This window comes from Erpetoichthys calabaricus, chromosome 10 (genome assembly GCF_900747795.2).
Source record: "Erpetoichthys calabaricus chromosome 10, fErpCal1.3, whole genome shotgun sequence".
In the NCBI taxonomy this organism is placed as follows: Eukaryota; Metazoa; Chordata; class Cladistia; order Polypteriformes; family Polypteridae; genus Erpetoichthys; species Erpetoichthys calabaricus.
The window spans coordinates 154497832-154520724 of record NC_041403.2 but is presented as its reverse complement, the minus strand read 5'-3'; the positions used below and the strand labels follow the sequence as shown (position 1 = coordinate 154520724).

The 22893-nt window shown below is 40.5% G+C and overlaps 1 protein-coding gene across 1 annotated transcript in view; it reads right to left on the bottom strand.

Annotated features, from left to right (window-relative positions):
- Positions 1-22893, bottom strand: part of adgrl4 (adhesion G protein-coupled receptor L4) — a 123137-nt gene that overhangs the window by 40850 nt on the left and 59394 nt on the right. Inside the window, exons 3-5 of the mRNA XM_028812145.2 lie at positions 13810-13959; positions 5442-5591; positions 1680-1750 (exon numbers count right to left, since the gene is read on the bottom strand). Of these exons, the coding sequence (XP_028667978.2) occupies positions 1680-1750; positions 5442-5591; positions 13810-13959 (371 nt within the window). The remainder of the gene's footprint in view (positions 1-1679; positions 1751-5441; positions 5592-13809; positions 13960-22893) is intronic.

Here is a 22893-nt window from a genome sequence, read left to right as displayed (position 1 = left end):
GTTTTCACCGCTAATAAACTCCTTTTCCCTTCATTTTAATGGCCCTGTTTTTAATCAATTGGATGACGTGGAACCTGTCGGCTGTGGCACTGATGTGGATTGTTTCTTCATCACAACTCGTCACGACAGTTAGGCCAGCACTACACGGACATTATTGCTGCATCCCCAAAACCCCCCGGTGCCCAAGCACAAACAGTCAGTAAATACCAAATGTGCTACGTGTAACAAGAGTGGACGGTACAAAAAAAAGTGTTATATTTAAGCCTAAACTCGCCATGGTGCCATCCTTCAAGGACCCTTATTCATATGAAGACTTTTAATCATGTTGCTGGTCAAAATAAAGTAATTTCGAGTTTCTTTTAATTTTTGACAGAGTTTCTGTTGATAATAAAACTATTGTTTTCTAGTACCTTTTTTAGAAATTTTGATTGAGTTAAGTATTTATCATATAAGCATAGACCTCTACTTCAGGTAATAAACAGTCCAGCAGTCAATGTGTTACGACTTTAACTAAAGGAGGAATCTCAAAGTTGGCCAGACTAGTGGAGTACTTCCTGTGGATGTCATCCAAGTTATTTCTATTACTCAGGTTCAAGCGTACTGCACGGCCCCACCACACCACAAATGCTTTCCTCAATTCATATATTTACTACTATATTAAAATGAGCTTAATGGTGCAATGGTAAGCTTATCTCTTTAAATTGCATCAAGCATTTATGAACCTTGTCACACATGCGCGCATGGAAGACAGTTTAAGGGCTTAACTGGGCATAAGACACGGAGTCGGGGGTTAACGACCTTCACTAATGCCTTTTCTCCCTCTTCCACAGACCATCAGAAGGGAAGCCCAGCTAGAACTCCACCCACTTCTGTTGCCAGACCACGCCCCCCTACAGACCTTCCTCACTTCCACCTAAGAACCCACCTCTTCCTGCACAGCTCTTATAAGACCGATCCATCCACTCTTCACTTCAGTCTGTGTTGACTCAGTCTGTGTTGATTACTTGCTCTAACATTCATTTGCTTCTTTGCCGACAATATACGGGGTGGTCCCCCCAAACCTTTCTGCATTGTTTTGCTTTCTCTTACAACTTCTTTCCACCAAATATGACTTACATCACTTGTGTTTTGTGCATTTTGTTGCCTATTTTAATTAAACATTCTAATCCTTACGTCCCTCTTTCTTTATGCTTCATGTTGCCTTTCTTTGTCAGACATTCCAGGCCTGTTGTGGATGCATGACTGTCACACGACATGGATTACTATCTAAGGATAGCCATTTGACCTTTTGTGGATACGAGATGACATTATGCTCTGCCACGGATGCTGGATGCCACACATTTAATTCATAGAGAGAGAGATTCAATTAATTGGTCAAGATGAACATCAATTTTATGATCATTCTGGGAATGGCTGTAAATTAACTAATTCATTGATATATATCTCATTTATTCATCCAAATGAACATGTTAATAGTTATTCGATAGAAATGCATATTTACTATTTTATATATTAGAACATTACAACAGATAATTAATGTGAACTGAGCTGCAGCAACGGTTCAAATAATGGATTACATTCTCTGATTAATTGCATTGTTGGTAATAATTAAAAAATGAAAACTCCAAAATCCGCAAATTCTGAATTAAGACAAGCAATACACTTTGTCTTCCACATACCTGCTCGATTGTTCTGTTAATCGTCAGTTGCACACAGGTCTGGTTCAAGTGACAATATTTCTTGGGATTTTCTGTATGGGAAGAAACATGGGTAATGGTTAGTTTGGGTATCTCTTATAAATCCAATAATAAGGGTCTATAAATATTGTATTAACTTCATATTGATAAAAATAATAAAACTCTTGAAATATACAGTATGGCTGTTATTTACATTGCTTTCACAAAGTATGCAGACCCCTTCACTTTCTTCATATTTCATTATGATGGAGTCTTATGCTAAAATCATTTAAATTCACTCAAGTGACACTCAAAGCCCCAGAATGTGCGATTGCCCCTTCAGCTACAAGACACTGAAACATCAGGAAATGTGTGAGAGTTACATCAGCCGCTTGTGCTAACATCATCAACACTAACTCACTTCTCCTGCTGCTTGAAGTCATACTAGGCAGGATAAATGATCATCATAATCATGCAAACTCTGAGGTTTACGTCGATTACTTTGATTTCAACCAGTTTTAGTTGGGTAATGCAGCTAATGTTTTATATACTGTACATACTGTACTAGCTCTCCCACCACAACTCTGCCCATGCAGTAGTGAAGCAGGACAAACTTTAAAAATCAATAAACAATTAAAAAAAAAAGTCATTATGGCCATGTGGAAGGTAGGTATGCTCCAATGTCCCCTGCTTGGGGAGAAAAGCACGTGGCCGTGAAATCTCTGCCTACCAGCAGCAACACACATACGTTGCTCTGATGTCTCTTGCAAAAACGTCAAACATTACTCCTTAACAATCTTTAGATGATAATGTCTGCTGAACAAACAGTTATCGCTAGCTAAGCGGAGGCAATTTATGCACCAACATGTGGCAAGAGGTAGAGCGACTCGAACAGAGGGTGCCGCGTAAGTGAGGAGGGCCCTGCCCAGCTCATCTCGGTCCAGAGTGTCTCGCTCCGATTCACACAAATAAATCGGTACCGCAAGCAAACTGTGATACTTAGCATGATGAGAGAAGCTGCAAAATCAACCTGAATGTTCAAACAAATTATAGAAAAAAATCCCAATCTAAATCCGTTAAGTAGTTCTCTCATGAAAATACAGTCGTTGGATATATATATTGTGGCGGACAGCCGGGTCCCATGCCTGGCAGGGATGCCCCTGCTTCTTATGTTCCGGGGGAGCAGCCATGGACAGCTCAGTACCTCCCCCAGGTTGCTTGGTGGCAGCCTCCCTGGCCAACGGTGATTCCCCAACCTCCCGCAGGGCTCCATGGGAGATGGAGTCCTCAACATCCTGGTTGGGGCCCGGGATGGCCGCTACGGAGGGCTGTCTGGTTTCAACAGCCTGGCTGGACGAATCTTCGGCCACACCCGGTAAGTGCAATTAGGACCAGGTGGCCAAGCACCTGGAATGCTTCCGGGTGGGCTATAAAAAGGGCCAGCCACCATCACTTGAGGAGCCAGTATCAGGAGGAGGAGGACTACGCTTTCGGAGGAGTGGTGGTAAAAGGGAGAAACTGTTGTTGTGTGGAATAAGTGCTTTCGGACTGTGTATTGCCTGTGGGTCACGGGGAAGACGTGCGCCCACGGGTGAAGAAAAAATAAAGTCTGGTTGGTTTTATACGTGCCTCTGTGTCCTTCTGTGTCGGGTCAGGCGCCTATATAGAGCCTTGTTACAATATATATATGTCTAAGGTTCGATTCCCCGAGAGGGTGGTGCAGTGAGTGTGTATGCCTGATGAGCCCAGAATTAGGCACACTCTTTGCATTGTTTGACAGTAAACTATTTCAACCATATATATATATATATATATATGTGTGTGTGTGTGTGTGAATTTCCCCTTGGGATTAATAAAGCTATCTATCTATCTATCTATCTATCTATCTATCTATCTATCTATCTATCTATCTATCTATCTATCTATCTATCTATCTATCTATCTATCTATCTATCTATCTATCTATCTATCTATCTATCTATCTATATGTGTGTATATACTGTACATCGTACACATACACACAGTCACATAAAAAGGTAACTACACCACATGAAATGTTTTTTCTTTTTTAACATATGTGGAATTAACAGGATTTGATCTTTATTTATACAGTATATTTTTAATACATCATTATAATTGGTAGTCCACTGTATAATTTAAATAAACATAAATTCAAATTTAGCATGTGAAAAAAGTACATACACCCCTATATACTTGTCTACCTCAAATACCTCAAAGACGAATCAGGTGCAAATGACCAGAACATTATTAGAGAGGATCTTGTCTGAAGCTCTCCTATTCATTTGGTATGAAGTGTATGTTAATCACCATGCCAAGATCGAATGAGAGTTTTAGATGTCTATGAATCTGGGAAAGCATTTTAAAAGAACTACAAACAATTGGAAATCAACAATTCCACTGTCTGAAAGGTCATCTACAAGTGGAGGAGGTTTCAAACAACTTGTCCAAGTTAGGTCATTCTAGAAAGTTCACCCTGATAGCAGAAGCCAAGATGCTGAAAGAAGTCTCTGAGAACCCCAAAATTTCCTTATGAAACCTACATGTACCTCTTGCTACTGTTATCAAAGTGCATGAGTCTACCATTAGAAAGAGGCTGCACAAATTAGATCTACTAAGAGGTGTGCCAGGAGGAAGCCATAGCTGTCCAGAAAGAACATCCGGTCCAGACTAAAGTTTACCGGTGAATACCCAATCAATGATCTTGATATCTGGAACACTGCAGTTGGGACAGAGGAGCCAGTGACAGAGTTAGTTGGTCTCACTGCTAGAAGACAAGTTTGACAAAAAACAACAACAGCATTAGACCAGAAGAACCTGAGACTAACTGTAAAGCATGCTGGGGCAAATGTTTTGGTTTGTGGCTGCTTTACTGCATTAGGGCCTGGGATGCTTTCCACTGTACAATCCATGATGAATTAGAGAGTGCTTGAGAATAATGTGACACCATCTGTCAGAAGAGTAAAGCTAACCCTAACCCACTTAATCAAAAGTGGACCTTACAACATGACTATAACCTAAACCTACCTGTAAATCCGCCAAGGAATGGCTGAAAAGAAAGAAATGGAAGGATCTGTAATGGTCCATTGAGATGCTATGGGGGGGATTTGAAATGGGCTGTGCATGTAAGACGCTCCTCAAATATCACACAGCTGCATGGAGGAGTGGGAAGAAATTCCATCGAGTTGCTGTCAGAGACTGCTAGACCCATTAGAGGAAGCGCCATCTTCAGGGCACAATACCAGTTATGATTGCCAGGGATGGGCATACTTTTTCCACATGATAGAAATGGTAAATCTGTTCACTTTTCATTTGATAAATTATTGCAAAGTCAAATTTTATTTAGTTTTTAATCACATCCCATTTTTCTAAAGACACTTCAATGAAGATCAAATCTTGATATGTCCACATTTGTTAAAAGAGAAGAAAAAAAACCTTCATGGGGTGTACTTACTTTTTCACAAAACTTCATAGACACATAATATTTATTTCTGTCTTGCAATGCAACGGTTGCTCTGAACTGGATTGAACAGGTCTGAGTGTGTTATCTGATTTCATTAAACTGGAATAGGCCCAGACATTCTCAAAACCACAGGCAGCAGTCATGGTGGAAATTTCACCTTCCGTTTTTTTCATAGTTTTGATCTTAAGTTGTTCTTTCGTACGCAGATCATAAAGGATAGTTTGCCTTGATTTCTAGTTCATAAGTTTTATGTGACCGTAGGTAAGTATTTATTATCTACAAACCTGTACAGTTAATGTGATCCCGTGGATGAAATGTCTGCACTCCTGTCGATGATACAAATCCTTTCATGCAGGAGCAGACAAAGGAGCCCTTTGTATTCTGGCACTTGGTGTTGAGTCCGCAGAATTCTGAGATCTCACACTCGTTAAAATCTGTAAGTGAAAGGTGGACACGTATAAATATCAAGTATGAGGGCATGAGATTGTATCATTCTCAACACTGAGCAGCAATGCTGTGAAAAAACGGATATTGTTAGAATTCAAGTTTGGGCTGTGAAATTAAAAATCAAGAACAAGAAATAAGGATGTACGCAATGGAGCATAAAAACATTAAAAACGATTACAAAATGAGAAAGTACAAACATGACAAAGACAAACGAGTCCTAGGGAACGCATCAACGTTTGTAACTAGACAACAAAAAGAAGCAATAAAAAATGTGGGACATTGTGCCCACTTTGTGTAGACGGCAAGTCTTCTGCTTAAATGGAACTGAAACTTTGCAAAATATTTAAATGCATTGTTTCTAAGGGACATTTATATATCCATTTATGAAACCTACAGTTTTAGCAGCATCATGTGTAAAGATACACAGAGGGAACAGCCAGGTCAATTATTAGTTCACTGAACCTCCATATTACAAAGAGGTTTATGTTACTTAAGTACAAAAATATTTAACTTCATTTATTAGAGCACAAAGGCTTCTAACATTTTAAACATTTTTATAACCATTTTTTAAGGTATAAACAGGTCAGGTAAGCAACCAGGGCCGGATTTATATGAAAAGAGGCCCTAGGCTATTCCACTTATGAGGCCCTTTCACCTTCCATTTTTAAGTTTGTAAATTACATCCATCCATCCATCCATTTTCCAACCCGCTGAATCCGAACACAGGGTCACAGAGATAATAAAATTTTGCTAACAATTTGAATGTAGGCCCCTCTTGATCTTGAGGCCCTAGGCTGAAGCCTAGTTAGCCTATAGGAAAATCCGGCCCTGTAAGCAACATATAAGTAACAAAGTCCAGAGAGTCAATGTAACCAAAGTATCCAGAAACTGAACTTCTCTTAGTGAATATTCACATGGTTGCTCATCAGGCTGACGTGTTTCGGGACTCTATCCCTTCATCAGGGCCAGACAGACTAGAATGAATTCCCATCTCATTAAAATGTTCCATAATCCATATAAATACATACTCTGAAAAAGAATAGTTGCAATAAAACCTTTCCAAAGGTACACATTTTCAGAACACTTCTCCGGTAAAGAGTCAACAATTCTAATAATGAACCTCTCCGCTATTTGTAGGGCACAAAACAGATAATAGGTTGTGGTGTGGCCATACATCTAATGCATTAATTAAATACAGTGGAACCCCGGGTCATGAATGTCTCGGAACACGTACAAATTGGGTTACGACCAAAAAGTTCGTCAGACTTTTGCATCTGTTCACGACCACACACTCGGGTGACGAACAAGCCAGTTTCCCTTCCGGTTTGTACGCGCCGATGATTTCCGCACGTGTTCAGTCTCTCCCTGTGCATTCGCTGTGAACTCTTTGTGCTCTATGTCGTTTCCCTTCCAGTTTGTACGCGCCAATGATTTCCGCACGTGTTCAGTCTCTCCCTGTGCATTCGCTGTGAACTCTTTGTGCTCTATTTTGTTTCCCTTCCGGTTCGTACGTGCCGATGATTTCCGCACGTGTTCAGTCTCTCCCTGTGCATTCACTGTGAACTCTTTGTGCTCTATTTCATTTCCCTTCCGGTTCGTACGCGCCGATGATTTCCGCATGTGTTCAGTCTCTCCCTGTGCATTCGCTGTGAACTCTCTGTGCTCTATTTCGTTTCCCTTTCGGTTTGTACGCGCCGATGATTTCCGCACGTGTTCAGTCTCTCCCTGTACAGTACATTGTTCTCGGTCAGACATGCATCGTGCAGAGGGACTTTACCTCAGAACTGTAATCTCCACACCACCCAGCTTCCTGCTCAGTTCCTTCATGCCAGAACCCCACTCATGCAAGGTTAGTTTTCTAGGTTGTTTATGGTTAGTTTTTGTATAAATTAAGGATTTTTCAAATGTTCATTTTTTTTCCCTGTGCTTAAAACTCGTTAAAAAAAAGTGTTTACAGCAAGCAGTTCGTAAGGCTATAGTGTGAATTCTTACAATGTTAGTTAGATAGATAGATAGATAGATAGATAGATAGATAGATAGATAGATAGATAGATAGATAGATAGATAGATAGATAGATAGATAGATAGATAGATAGATAGATAGATAGATAGATAGATAGATAGATAGATAGATAGATAGATAGATAGATAGATAGATACTTTATTAATCCCAATGGGAAATTCACATTCTTCAGCAGCAGCATACTGATACAATAAATAATATTAAATTAAAGAATGATAATAATACAGGTGAAAAAAAACAGACAATAACTATGTATAATGTTAAATATTAACGTTTACCCCCCCCTGGTGGAATTAAAGAGTCTCATAGTTTGGGGGAGGAACGATCTCCTCAATCTGTCTGTGGAGCAGGACAGTGACAGCAGTCTGTCGCTGAAGCTGCTCTTCTGTCTGGAGATGACATTATTTAGTGGATGCAGTGGATTCTCCATAATTGATAGGAGCCTGCTGAGCGCCCTTCGCTCTGCCACAGATGTTAAACTGTCCAGCTCCATGCCAACAATAGAGCCTGCCTTCCTCACAAGGTTTTCTCAGTGTTATTCAATGTTTTTACATTTAGTTTACTATTACACTGTGCATTATATGGTATAATTAACTATTTTTGTGCTTAAAAATCTTTAAAAAATATATTTACATACAGTTCGTACGGTCTGGAACGGATTAATTGTATTTACATACAATCCTATCTTGGAAATTACTTCGGGTCATGACCAAATCGGGTTGCGAGTTTTGGAACGAATTACGGTCGTGACCCGAGGTTCCACTGTAAATTAGAGAAATGTAATACAAGTTGTAAATGTAGAGTGGTGCAGGGAAACAGGAAATTTTGGAACTAGGTGTTGGCAACCCTGGAGCATCAGCAGTTGTTTGGGACCAATACAACCTTGTTTAGAAACCCTTGCCAATAGTTATAATTGAGCAGTAGAGTGGTGCGCAATTAGCGTTCACTGTGAAAGTCTTTTATAAGAATGGTGATAGAGTGACTGCTGTGCAAGGGGAATTTCAGCATCATTACTAGTTAGGCTGTCATGACCGTGTCCCATCAGCTCATGCAATGATTATAACATGGGTGCATAATTTTGAAGAAATGGGTTCAGCCTTTAAAAAAGAAGTCCCCAGGTGGATCCCCTTCACATACTGCTCGACATCAATGTTATCTATTCGACGATTGTTTAGGAGGCGCGTCATTTCATGCAACGGTGACATTCCATGGCCTCCAAGATCCCCTGATCACACTGTTTGTGATTTTGCTCTGTGGGGACATCTTAAAAGCCAAGTGTACCGCACATGTCCTGCAACCATTGCTGAACTAAAAAGGAGGATTGAAGAGGAAATCGCTGGCTTTCCTCTTGACATGTTACATCGAGCAATGCAGAATTTCCACAACAGGCTGTCATGATGTTTTTTTCAAAACATAAAAGGAATATTGAATGAATATTGATTACCATTATTGATTGCATATCCTGTACAATATATTTCATCATTAAATGTGTTTTGTAATGTGTTTATTCATGCATTGAAAGTCAATTGAAAATTTCCCATTTCCCTGCACTACCCTGTAGAACAAATGCCCAAAAATCCCAACTGAGCATATAAAATATGTATATACACAATCCCTCTAAAGTTGTTCTTAAAGATGATGGAATTGCAAAATGAGAAGGTGCATTGTATGAGAAAGAGAAATGAGTCCTAGTTAACTAATCATCACCTGTAACTAGATAACAAGAAGAAGCAATAAAAAATCCAGGACATCGTGCCCACTTTGTGTAAAGTATAAGTAAAGAAGGAGGGGGGTCTGCTTAAATGGAAATGAAACTTTGTAAAATATTTGAATAAACTTTTTTAGGGAGATTTATTTATTACTTTACTGTAATAGTAGGGTTTTGTACCGTGTTAGCCATTATGGATGCAATAGGAAGTCAAGCAAAATGACACTTGGCTAACTAAAAAGATTACAATAATTTCATCTTGCGTGAAGAAGGGGCCAGAGTTGCCTCGAAAGCTTGCATATTACAATCTTTTTTAGTTAGCCAATGAAAGGTGTCATTTTCCTTGTTTTCTCATTGCATCCATTTACGAAACGTGCCCTTTCCCATTGTAGACACGCAGGGCCAATTCTGGTAGCATCACATATAAGGTAGCAGCCATTCCTAGCTGAAATGCCAGTTCATCACTTTGGCACACTCACTAGTCATTCATTTTCTAAGCCCACTTCTTATAATGGAGGCTTACAGAATGTATCATAATGGCATTTTTCAAGTCAACGTCAGGCCACTCACTCCCATCATGAGCCCATATAGAGGAAAAACTGCCCATCATGGGACACCCCATGCAAACCTGGAGAGAATGTGCCAGTGCCAGCACTCTTCTTCTGAGGAGATACTGGATAATGCCATTTCATTAACTCTTTTTTTATCTCCTGTTCAAAATGGATCATTGCTGTGGATTGATGGCAAAAGCCTTTCGTCGTCAGACTTATAATGGGAGCTGTCACACACGTGCGAGTAGAGCCAACTAAAAGGCATGAATAATGGCAATTCCACGTCCAACCAGAGGGTAGCGGGGTGCGCTGTCTTTCTTGATCACTTGCAGACTATTCTCGGGAAATCCCACAGTGTTCCAGCACCTGTGATAACATCACTTCTGGGTCCTGCGCCTTTGATGATGTCACTCCCGGTTTCCGGCTATGATGATGTCACTTCTGAGGCCTCTTGTATAAACGGTGCGTACGCACAGAAATGTTGCATACGAACGTTTCCACGCTCAAATCGCGATGTATAAAACCTAAACTTGCCATAAAGCCACGCACATTTCCACGGTAACTCATACCCTGGTGTATGCAATTTCTCCGCCCGGTTTTGCAGACTGGCGGCACCCAGCGTCAAAGCAGTGCTGCTGTTCCTGTGTGATTACCCTTTGTTTCTTAGATCCACATTCCTGACGCGGCTTTATAAATACACTGAAACTAGCTGCATATTGTTTATTAGTGTAATGCATCTGATTGTAATTAACCTGCAGCAATATAATGGTCCAGGGAATAGCCATAGTATTCCGAATACCATAACTGCTTTAGCGTTGTAACTCTCACTGCATCTTCTTCTTTCAGCTGCTCCCGTTAAGGATTGCCACAGCGGATCATCTTTTTCCATATTACTCTCACTGCACCACTCGGAGTATTTATATCACTGTATCTGAGTGGGGAATCACAGCAGCAGCTGATTGGAAAGAGAATTATCAGTATACAGCATGAAGCAGACGCTGACTCAGCCACGGCAAAACGCTTCAGAGACTTTCCTGTACGAACTTCGCGGTTTAGTAAAACGTTTCATCCCAAGAACTATAAACGCACTCAATTAGTCCATCAAGTGCTCCTTGTAGAACTGTTTGTACTTATAAGTACAATTACCTCACTGTAAACTTGCGATACAGTTATATAATATTGCACAACCTGCGCCACTTTATAAAGCGCATATTTACATATGATGACTATATCATTTTTAAGATGAAATGCAGCAAAATATGTTGATTATATTATACAGATAAAACTTTAACTTCATTTAAATAATCTGTATTGTTATTAATTAAACATGTGAGGACACGGTGCCGCAGCTCTAGCTAGTTCAGGGATTGTTCCTGCATTGCGTTGTATTATTGCTGGTGCTGACGCGACACTGGAAGGATAGATGGCCAGAATAATTAAACATGTACTATGAAGATATTTCAATGTTCCTTAAAAGTTTTGAAGAATCGGCGTTCTAAGCTTACAGATGGCTTCACGTCTATTACAGAGCTGATTGTGTGGTGATTGAGTATTTGGAGAAAGCAAAGTAAGGACAGGAATTGGAGGTTAGTACGTTTTAAAGAGACAGTACTGCTGCAATAAATGATTTCATTGAATGTCACGCATGACGCAGCAAGCCTCTTGCGTGAGACATGAACAAGCACTGCACCACCGTGTTCCCATATTTAATAACATGCTTTCATCCCTATCATCATGAAAAAGATATCATGTATACATCTCAGTATTTTAATTATTCAGAGAGCTGTAATATCACGAATGTAATGGATTATGTGTCCTGTCGGAGAAAGAGAAAGCCCGTTTAAGAAGCAGGTAGTGATTCACACACATAGAACACATAGAATTTAACGTGCATTTAACATGCTACTTTGGTTACAATGGGATTTGAGAAACTAGTAAATTAAACGATTTTAAGATTAAGTTTATGATGTTCTATTTTAATGGCAAAATAAACTACGTGATTAAAGTGGAAATTTCGAGATTAAAGTTGACATTTCGTGCTTTTTTCCCACTGTGTGCCTATTTTTTTTGTCTGTACCCTAATAAGCTTTCATATGACACTCAGACAGTGGGCTACGACTCACCTTTTCACGGCGACTTTGATATGTGATTTCATTTTATTTCGGGCACTATGCGACTTTGTGAACTTGAGCTTTCGAGTTTCTCCGACACTCTGTCACTCGACCAACTTCATTTTGTTGATTATACGTTTTTCCTATGCCTCCACTTGGTATTCGCTGAAATTCTTATATTTTCCCCCATGCTTTTAATAATAATAATAATAATTCATTACATTTATATAGCGCTTTTCTCAGTACTCAAAGCGCTATCCACACAGGGAGGAACCGGGAAGCGAACCCACAATTTTCCACAGTCTCCTTACTGCAAAGCAGCAGCACATTTTCCCATTGTCTTTTCACAGAAGGCTATTTATATTGATTTGTATATTCAAAGAGGCATAATTCTGGGAGGAGTTGGGACGGGACAGAAGGCGCGTGCACGTGCGTTACTTTTCACGCTGATCTGGATTTATGTAGTGGAAGAACGTGAAAGTTTGCGTGCTCACAGATTCCTGCATCTGGATTTTTCTGTGCGTACGCACATTCCCGCTTTTGTGCTTACGCCATGTTATAGTGTGAGTTCTACGCACGGCGTTATACATGAGGCCCCTGGTCCAGCAACTGAGGGTGTCACTTTCGGTCCCGCCTATGATTATGTCACTTCCAGTCTAGCCTATGATTACATCACATCCTACACTGGCCTTTAAAGCGGCCCTCTTGTTTCTGTTCCTGGCAGTTCAGTTGTGGACACCGATCTGGAAGATCTGTAAATCAATTCTCAAAACCATTTTGCAGCTAGCACATATTAAATGGATGGCTGCCCCAAACCTTCTTAATGTCTCATTGTGGTTTTTGTGACGGAGTGTAAATCTGAACATACCTCCCTCCACACAGTATTGTGACTCATGGCAAGGCTTTGCATGACCCCGTGTGAACACACTTTTGATTATTCTGTGGCGCTGACGATGTTGTTCATATTTCCCTTGGATAATGAGAGTTCTTTCGCAGGCTTTCTGGTTAGAATCAATGGATTCTCTCTGAAGTGTTCACCAGCATGTTGAATCAACACCAAAATGAATGCTGTGGTAAGCCAATCAGTGAGAGGAGAGTCAAGGAGCTCCACTTGGATTTCTCAGAACTTGTACTTCATGATCTAAAATGACTAACAGCAGCTTTATCAACGGCGTTATTTCCGCCTACATTTCTTAACCTCCCCTAAATATTGGTTATCAACTCCTTCTTTGCTACAAGAAATTCAATAGCAGCTCATTGTTTAAAACGCACGTCCCTGCGCAACGTTTTTTTTTTTTCAACTGCTCGAGAACCAGCTGCATGCCCTAGGAATGGTGTGGCAGTTGCACACCATGGGACATTTCAAATTAACTGCAGAGTAAATTGCAGACGTCTCCTGGGAATTTTTACTGAAGTTCGCAAAGTGTTGCAAAAATATTTGTTATTTCAAAATGGCTCAGACTGCAATGATATAAAGCTTTAGGGCACACTGAAAAATGATTGCGTCTCACATAGTGTCACGATACGTCCTTCTCTATTTGATATTTTTATTTCAAGTGCTTTTGCCTAAAGTAAATTACAAATCCCATTTGGAGAGCCGCTTCCACAGTCCTTCAGTTGGAGTTAAATAACATGCGCAGGGTCACAGATTGAATCAGTAGGGGTGAACGAACAAGTGACCTGAAGGTTTCAGGCTGACGTTTTAGAAACAAGGCCACACAGGATTCCTCTCATGTAAAGACACGAAAAACTAGACCACATCAATAAAAAAAATAAATAACAATCTCAAATAGACATGAACATTTGCTTTACCTTGACATTGAGTTCCATCGTTTGGCACAAAATCCATCTTTCCAGTGGACTTAAAACCCGATTTACATGTGCAGTAATAACTTCCAACTGTATTTGTACAGTTTGCAAATTCTCCACAGATCTGCGTTGCATTTACGCATTCATCATCATCTGCAAAATCGAAAAGAGAAAATACTTCAGCATTTGGGGATTAAATGAAGTCACATTCATTGATTTCCTTTCCAATTAACATTTGAGTGATGGTTGAATGCAAAAGGCAAAAACACTGTTGAATTAGTACTGATAAGAACATTCTGTGAGTAGAAGGTAAGAACTTGACGGCCACAATAGCTGGATGTATGTATTATGTGTGTGACAGAATTAGGATTTGTTTTTCTAATATTAATTTGAAGCCTTCCAGTGTTTCAGAAAAACACTTTGAGAATGTGACTGAAACACATTCGTTCCCATAAACGTACTGTACGTGCAAATATTAACATCCCTGGATAGCTGCAGTTGCCTCACGGCTCCAAGGGCCATGGTTATAATTTCAGCTTGTCCTCATCTGTGTGAGGTTGCTAATTTGATTTTCTCCCACATACCAATAAACAGGACAGGATACCCTGTATGTGTGAGAGTGTACTTAGTGATGGAGCGGCCCAGGGGTCATTCCTGCCTTGTAGCTGATAAACAGAAAAGAGAGTGCATTGTATGGAAAACACAGGAAACCAGCTCAGTCAAACTTTTACAATGTGACATTGCTTGGACCAAAAATAGAACACGGTTCTCACTCCGAATGGAAGGGGTCACTCCTATTTCTGAAAAAAAGAAAGAAAGCACAATGCGCTTAATGACTTCTCAGTCCTCAACAATGAGCATGTAGTGTACACAGAGGACGTGCACACTTACATTTACTGCCCTATGAAGGGAACCTTATGACGTGACACACGTGGCAAAAATACTATGTGTGGAGTCAGCACCGCTAAGTCAAAATCTCCAGTGGAGCAGATCTTTTAATATGTAATAAGCATTAATGACACAATCTCTACTAAAATGCCCGTCCGTCCCTGATACACTCATCCCAGTTCTGCCTTTAATTTGCTATGCTCCCCTATCTTTCTAGAATTACCCTATGCTTTTCAAAAGCTGCCTAGTGTTTTCACTATTTTAACCTAATTGTCACTCCTACTCACGTTACTTCTTCTTCATCTTCTTCTTCTTCTTTCGGCTGCTCCCATTAGGAGTCATCACAGCGAATCATCTTCTTCCATATCTTCCTGTCCGCTTCATCTTGCTCTGTTACACCCATCACCTGCATGTCCTCTCTCACCACATTCATAAACCTCCTCTTAGGCCTTCATCTTGTCAACTCTTCCCTGGCAGCTCTATCCTTAGCATCCTTTTCCCAGTATACCCAGCATCTCTCCTCTGCACATGTCCAAACCAAAGCAATCTCGCCTATCTGACTTTGTCTCCCAACCATCCAACCTGAGCTGACCATCTAATGTCCTCATTTCTAATCCTGTCCATCCTCGTCACACCCAATGCAAATCTTAGCATCTTTAACTCTGCCACCTCCAGCTCTGTCTCCTGCTTTCTGGTCAGTGCCACCATCTCCAGTTCATATAATAAAGCTGGTCTCACTACCGTCCTGTGTACTCCTGACACTCTTCTCCACCCATTCCATCCTGCCTGCACTCTCTTCTTCACCTCTCTTCCACAATCCCCATTACTCTGTACTGTTGATCCCAAGTATTTAAGCTCAACCACCTTCACCAACTCTACTCCCCTCATCCTCACCATTCCACTGACCTCCCTCTCATTCACACACATGTATTCTGTCTTGTTCCTACTGACCTTCATTCCTCTCCTTTCTAGAGCATATCTCCACCTTACCAGGGTCTCCTCAACCTGCTCCCTTCTCTTGCTACAGATCACAATGTCATCAGCATACATCATAGTCCACAGGAACTCCTGTCTAATCTCGTCTGTCAACCTGTCCATCACCATTGCAAATAAGATAGGGCTCAGAGCCGATCCCTGATGTAATCCCACCTCCACTTTGAATGCATCTGTCAATCCTACCGCAGACCTCACCACTGTCACACTTCCCTCATAAAAATCCTGTACCACTCTTACATACTGCTCTGCCACTCCCGACTTCCTCATACAATACCACAGCTCCTCTCTAGTCACCCTATCCACAAAGACATAATGCAATTCCTTCTGGCCTTCTCTAAACTTTTCCATCAGCACCCTCAGAGCAAACATCACATCTGTGGTGCTCTTTCTTAGCTTGAAACCATCCTGCTGCTCGTTAATCATCACCTCCCTTCTTAACCGAGCTTTTCTTTCCCATAACTTCATGCTGTGGCTGATCAATTTTATTTCCCTATATTTTATTTTATTTTATTTTATATATTTGATTTTCTACTCCTACTCACGTCACTCCTAACTGGATTAAGACCCCGATGGACTCCAGTGTGTCAGTTCAAAAGGTGCTCACCTGACTTCATCACCTCCACCAAAGATAACCCCACCAGACAAATGCATATACTCACAAATTATCCCAAATGACATACTCACAAATTATAATAATAACTGATTATATTTATATAGTGCTTTTCTCGCTACTCAAAGTGTTTAGACAGAGGGGAGCTGCTTCAACTACCAGCAATGTGTAGTACCCACCTGGATGATGCAACGGCAGCCATTGTTGCACCAGGACACTCACCACATATTTGCTGTTAGGTGGTGAAGGGGTGAGAGAAACAACCAATTAGAGACAGGGGGTGGTTAGGGGTCTGTGATGGGCAGTTTAGCCTGGACATTGGGATAGACCCTACTCTTTACAAAAAGTTTCTAGTGATCTTTAGTGAGCACAGAGAGTCAGAACCTTGGTTTCACGTCTCATCTGAATGACTGTGCTATATTTACAGCACAGAGTCCCCATCACTGCACTGGGGCATTGGGATTCACCAACAGACCACAGGGTAAGTAGCCCCAGCTGGTCTCCCAGGCATCAACCCAAGGTTTCCCTAGATGGCCTTCCATCCAAGTACTGGCCAGGCCCAAACATGGTTAGGTTTAGGTGGATGACCTGTTCTGAAACGCAGGTGCTATGGTATATGCTCACACAAATTACACACTTATGTCAATTATAAATCAGACAAAATGAATGAAGTAGAAAGGAAAACCCAACTTCACCTCCTGTTTTGTTCATTTGTGTATTGCAACTAATTAATGAGTGCAACATTACAGAATGTACAAGGAAATCAACTTTGTTCCAATAGCACAGGTCACGTACATCAATTAAACATTTGCAAAAGGCTTATTCCACGTTGTGGTAAAAAGGCAAAATGTAACTGAGCAACGTATCTCCTGCCATGGCCTCGTCCTCTGCCACATTGTTGTCCTCTTCTGTGTTGGTGTTAGGGGACAGCACGTTGCTGCTAAAGCTGGTAGTAGCAGTGATGCCAGCCCTCTCCAGACTATCTGTAAGGTCGGTCTCATTAGTCTAACTGCAGTATTTACAGCTTGTCTAAAAACACCTGTTCAAATCATTATTATTAATTTATTTATCTACTAGGTATAGTTTTCCGCCTTAGGGTGTCTTTTGCTTCTCTCCCTCTTTTCATTTTTCTTTTTTGCTGCACCACTGGACCCTCATTTTGAGTGACCCTCCATTAGGACTTTCTCCTTTCTGCTGCACGGTAACACATCAAATTGATGACTCATTAGAGCCCTGATCTGAGAGTGGTACTACGGATTTTCATTTTTTTATTTGAAAAGCTTTTTATTGAGGTGGGTCTTGATTGGTTTATAATCATGAGGATCAAAGTAGGGTGTGTATTGGATAGCAGATTGACTGTATCATCGATGAAAACTTTTCCAGTTGTTAGGCATTTCTTTTTCTTGCATATGCTAAGGCTCCTTTGTGTGCACCCAACACATCCTGATGGCACATCCAGTCTTGCTCCTAACATTTGCCCTCCATGCAAACTAGGCATGCATATCTCCCAAGTAAAATATATTTATCATGCGCAGCAATTTGAAGTGGCAATGCCATTCATTTAGCATTGACTTGGCATCCACATTCAGTCCACAGGGTAAAGCGACCCTTGCTGGCCTCACCAACACCTCTTCCAGCAGCAATCTAAGGTTTTCCCAGGTGGTCTCCCAACCAAGTTCTGGCCAGGCCTGAACTTGCTTAGCTTCATTTGGATGACCTGTTCTGAAACGCAGGTCATATTATATAAACTCACAAATTAGCCACATACGTCAATTGCAAATCAGGTATAAGGAAAGAAGTTAAAAAGAAAGCCATTTTCACATCAGCAGAATGTACCGAGAAATCAGCTTTGTTCCAATAGCAAAGGTCACAAACATCAGTTAAGCATTTGCAAAAGGCTTAGGCCACGTTGTGGAGCCTTAAGTAGGGTGAGTACTGTCACTGAAGGGTGTGGCTATGTAATTAATGCACTTAGGGGAGATGTTTTTAGAACATTACAACAATCCCGACAAACAATCCAGGCCAGTCAGCCCAACAAAGCTCGCCAGTCCTATCCACTTATTTCTTCCAAAAAACCATCAAGTCGAGTTTTGAAAGTACCTTACTGTCTACCACACTACTTGGTTGCCGTATTCTGTCTATCATTCTTTGTGTAAAGAAAATCTTCCTAATGATTGTGCGAAATGTAAGATATTTTTAATGTGTTACTCCTTCTACATTTACTGTAAATGTTGGGTTAGAATTTACATTACTACGCATTTTTATTTCTACACCGTTGTTTGTTCCTCCATGTATAGATCTAAACCTGGGCTGTCCTAAACTCCCTGTCCCCCCATTCCCTAGTTTAGACAAACCTACCCCAAAACTAACCTACTCATATGCCTCCCCAACACACTGGTGCCCCTCTGGTTCAGATGTAACCCATCATGGCGGAACAGGTCCCATCTGTTCCAAAAGGAGTCCCAATGCCCCATAAACCTATACCCTTCTACCCTGCACCAAGATTTAAGCCACGCGTTAAGCCTTCTAATCTCCTCAATCTTACCTGGACTGGTGCGTGGCACAGGCAGAACTTCAGAGAAGACTACCTTGTTAGTTCTGATCCACAGCTTGGCACCTAACTCTTTGAATTTGGATTGCAAATAAGTTTGAGGTTGCATTTGGACAGAAAAAGGAGACATAAGAAAACAGTGATTAGTGCCATGATAGTTTCTCGCAGCTTCCAGTCCCATAATGGAAAAGTGGGTTTTGGAAATAGATGGGTGGATAGACACAGCAGATTCAGAAAGGCTTATGACTCCTCCACATTCTGCACACTTTATTGAGTATTAGATTTAATTTTAAATGGATAAATGTGCCAATTGTGCCCACCAATCTACACTCAATAACCCATAATGAGCAAGTCTCATGTAGAATATGAACTTTTGGGAACACAGGTGAGATAATATAATACGAAACACTGAAGAAATAAGGAGAACTACAGTACTGGATGATAGATAGATAGATAGATAGATAGATAGATAGATAGATAGATAGATAGATAGATAGATAGATAGATAGATAGATAGATAGATAGATAGATAGATAGATAGATAGATAGATAGATAGATAGATAGATAGATAGATAGATAGATAGATAGATAGATAGATAGACTTTATTAATCTTAAGGGGAAATTCACATACTCCAGCAGCAGCATACTGATACAAAACAATAATTAAATTAAAGAGTGATAAAAATGCCAAAAGTATGGCAGAGAGAAAATAAAAATAACATTTTATTTAACAAACACTTTGTTTTCCTCTTGAGGAATGAGGCTGAAACTGTCACATGTGAGCCTGTGCTGTCTCCCAGCTCTTGCCTGACAATAACAACCCAGTTGGCGATGAACGACTGCTGAGTAACGTATGTTTAATTCATTACTGTCCGTATGTTATGTTCTTTGTGTCACAATGTCTCTTTACAGCTGTTACTAACATTGTCTGCTTGCTTCCTTAACAGAGGTCAAGCACTGGCAGGAATTCCATTGTCCTTATGATATACGGCTAATAAAGTGACTAAACTCTATGACACGCAGAACATGTAGCAGGAGCGGGTTTGGAATAATGTTCTAATCTCAGATGCTAGTATCGAGTATAAGGAGGGAGGAAGTAATGGAGGCACTGAAAAGAATGAAAAATGGAAAGGCAAGAGGACTGGAGGGAATATCAGCAGAAGTGTTTAGGAGAAGGGGGAATACGAGGAACGTTCAAAAAGTTTCCGCACTTTTTCTTAACTCTATTTATTAAGAATTTCAAAACCAAATGACATCACTTTTCCACATAGTCACCTTAAGGCTGTCATGAATCAGGGCACAGGCAGATCCAACACTCACATTCAGCTCTCCTGCAACCTCTTCAGCTCTTATTCTTCTGTTTTTGTGAATCGGTTCCAGGGTTCTTTCCTCATTCCTCGTGGTTGTGTCTGTAGTTGGACGTCCGGAGTGCTCTGCATCCGTCACACTAGTACGGCCATTTTCGAACATTTCAGTCTACTCATAGATGACTCTACGAGAGAGAACTTTATCCCCATACTGAGCACACATGCGGAGATGAATTTGTGCACACCTTCTGCTCACAAAAAGCGTATGAGACAGAACGTTGTTCCTCTTTGGTGCAATTTAAAAAGTTTCGCAGCCATCTTCACTACAGGGTGATAACTCCTATACTAAACTACAAGGGCAGTTGGCTTGCCAGATAGAACTAGTGACATGACACTCTTAGACACGACCAATTACTACTCCTCCCGCCTTCACCATTTCCAACGAAAATATAAAAGTGTGGAAACTTTTTGAATGTCTTTCGTAGATGTGTTGTGGGATCTAATGCAGAAGATCTATGAGCAGGATAGAATAGCAAAGGAGTTGAGGAACAGCGTGACGATACCCATTTATAAGGAGAAGGATGAAATTCAGGATTGCGGAAACTATAAAGGGATAAAGCTGGTGTAACACACAATGAAAATTTGGGTAAGGGTTTCAAGAAAGAAGGCTTAGGGAAGAGACCATTGAAGATTTGTGGTATGAGCACCGCCCCACTGTGCCACCAGATCATGTTGTTTTAACATATCGATAGCAAATAGCTGGATGAAAACTAAACAGATTCTTTATGTAAAGGCTTCTGTTACCGGATTGAATGCAGCGCACTCTTTTCTGCTTGGCTTCATGACTGACACCTGCAAAGGACTACAAAGGATCGCGGTATTGTCCATCATGTTTCCCTTGTGCCAAATGGTGCTGCGATGATCACTGGCTCTAATCACTGGACCCTAAACTGAGCCCATTACATTTACACCTTAATTCATACATTATTAAATTTAAATTTAAAACTTTGATTCAATTCTTTTCAGTTGACTGCACACATGCTAATCCTCTCTCTCATTTTCTGTCAGTAGGCCACACTTAATAAATGCAGTTCTTTTGCAAAATATTAATAATAATAATAATAATAATAATAATAATAACAAAAATAGTAATAAAAATATATATATTTTTTTATTTTGTGAGTAAGCTTCAGTAGTAAGGCAGTAACATGAACCTGTTTTTTTCAATAATGAAGGTATTTTTACTTCAATAAAATAATCATTGTGTAAGATTACTCATTACTTTATAAAGTAATCCGACTACGTAATGCACACTACTTTGAACACGTTGCCCCCAGCCCTGTTCACTGATACCTAATGCTGAATTACGTTTAATTTTGTTAATGCTAAATAATTAGTGAATTTCCCCTTGGGATTAATAAAGTATCTATCTATCTATCTATCTATCTATCTATCTATCTATCTATCTATCTATCTATCTATCTATCTATCTATCTATCTATCTATCTATCTATCTATCTATCTATCTATCTATCTATCTATCTATCTACAGTGGGTACGGAAAGTATTCAGACCCCCTTCAATTTTTCACTCTTTGTCATATTGCAGCCATTTGCTAAAATCATTTAAATTATTTTTTTTCCCTCATTAATGTACACACAGCACCCCATATTGACAGACAAAAAAGAGAATTTTTGAAATTGTTGCAGATTTATTAAAAAAGAAAAACTGAAATATCACATGGTCCTAAGTATTCAGACCCTTTGCTGTGACACTCATATATTTAACTCAGGTGCTTTCCATTTCTTCTGATCATCCTTGAGATCACCTTCATTTGAGTCCAGCTGTGTTTGATTATACTGATTGGACTTGATTAGGAAAGCCACACATCTGTCTATATAAGACCTTACAGCTCACAATGCATGTCAGAGCAAATGAGAATCATGAGGTCAAAGGAACTGCCTGAAGAGCTCAGAGACAGAATTGTGGCAAGGCACAGATCTGCCCAAGGTTACAAAAAAATTTATGCTGCACTTAAGGTTCCCAAGAGCACAGTGGCCTCCATAATCCTTAAATGGAAGACGTTTGGGACGACCAGAACCCTTCCTAGAGCTGGCCATCCGGCCAAGCTGAGCTACCGGGGGAGAAGAGCCTTGGTGAGAGAGGTAAAGAAGAACCCAAAGATCACTTTGGCTGAGCTCCAGAGATGCAGTCAGGAGATGGGAGAAAGTTGTAGAAAGTCAACCATCACTTCAGCCCTCCACCAGTCAGGGCTTTATGGCAGAGTGGCCTGTCGGAAGCCTCTCCTCAGTGCAAGACACATGACAGCCCGCATGGAATTTGCTAAAAGACACCTGAAGGACTCTGAGATGGTGAGAAATAAGATTCTCTGGTCTGATGAGACCAAGGTAGAACTTTTTGGCCTTAATTCTAAGCGGTATGTGTGGAGACAACCAGGCACTGCTCATCACTTGTCCAATACAGTCCTCACAGTGAAGCATGGCGGTGGCAGCATCATGCTTTGGGGGTGTTTTTCAGCTGCAGGGTCAGGACAATTGGTTGCAATCGAGGGAAAGATTAATGCGGCCAAGTACAGGGATATCCTGGACAAAAACCTTGGTTCCCCTGATCATCCTTGAGATGTTTCTGCAGCTTAATTGGAGTCCACCTGTGGTAAATTCAGTTGACTGGACATGATTTGGAAAGGCACACACCTGTCTATATAAGGTCCCA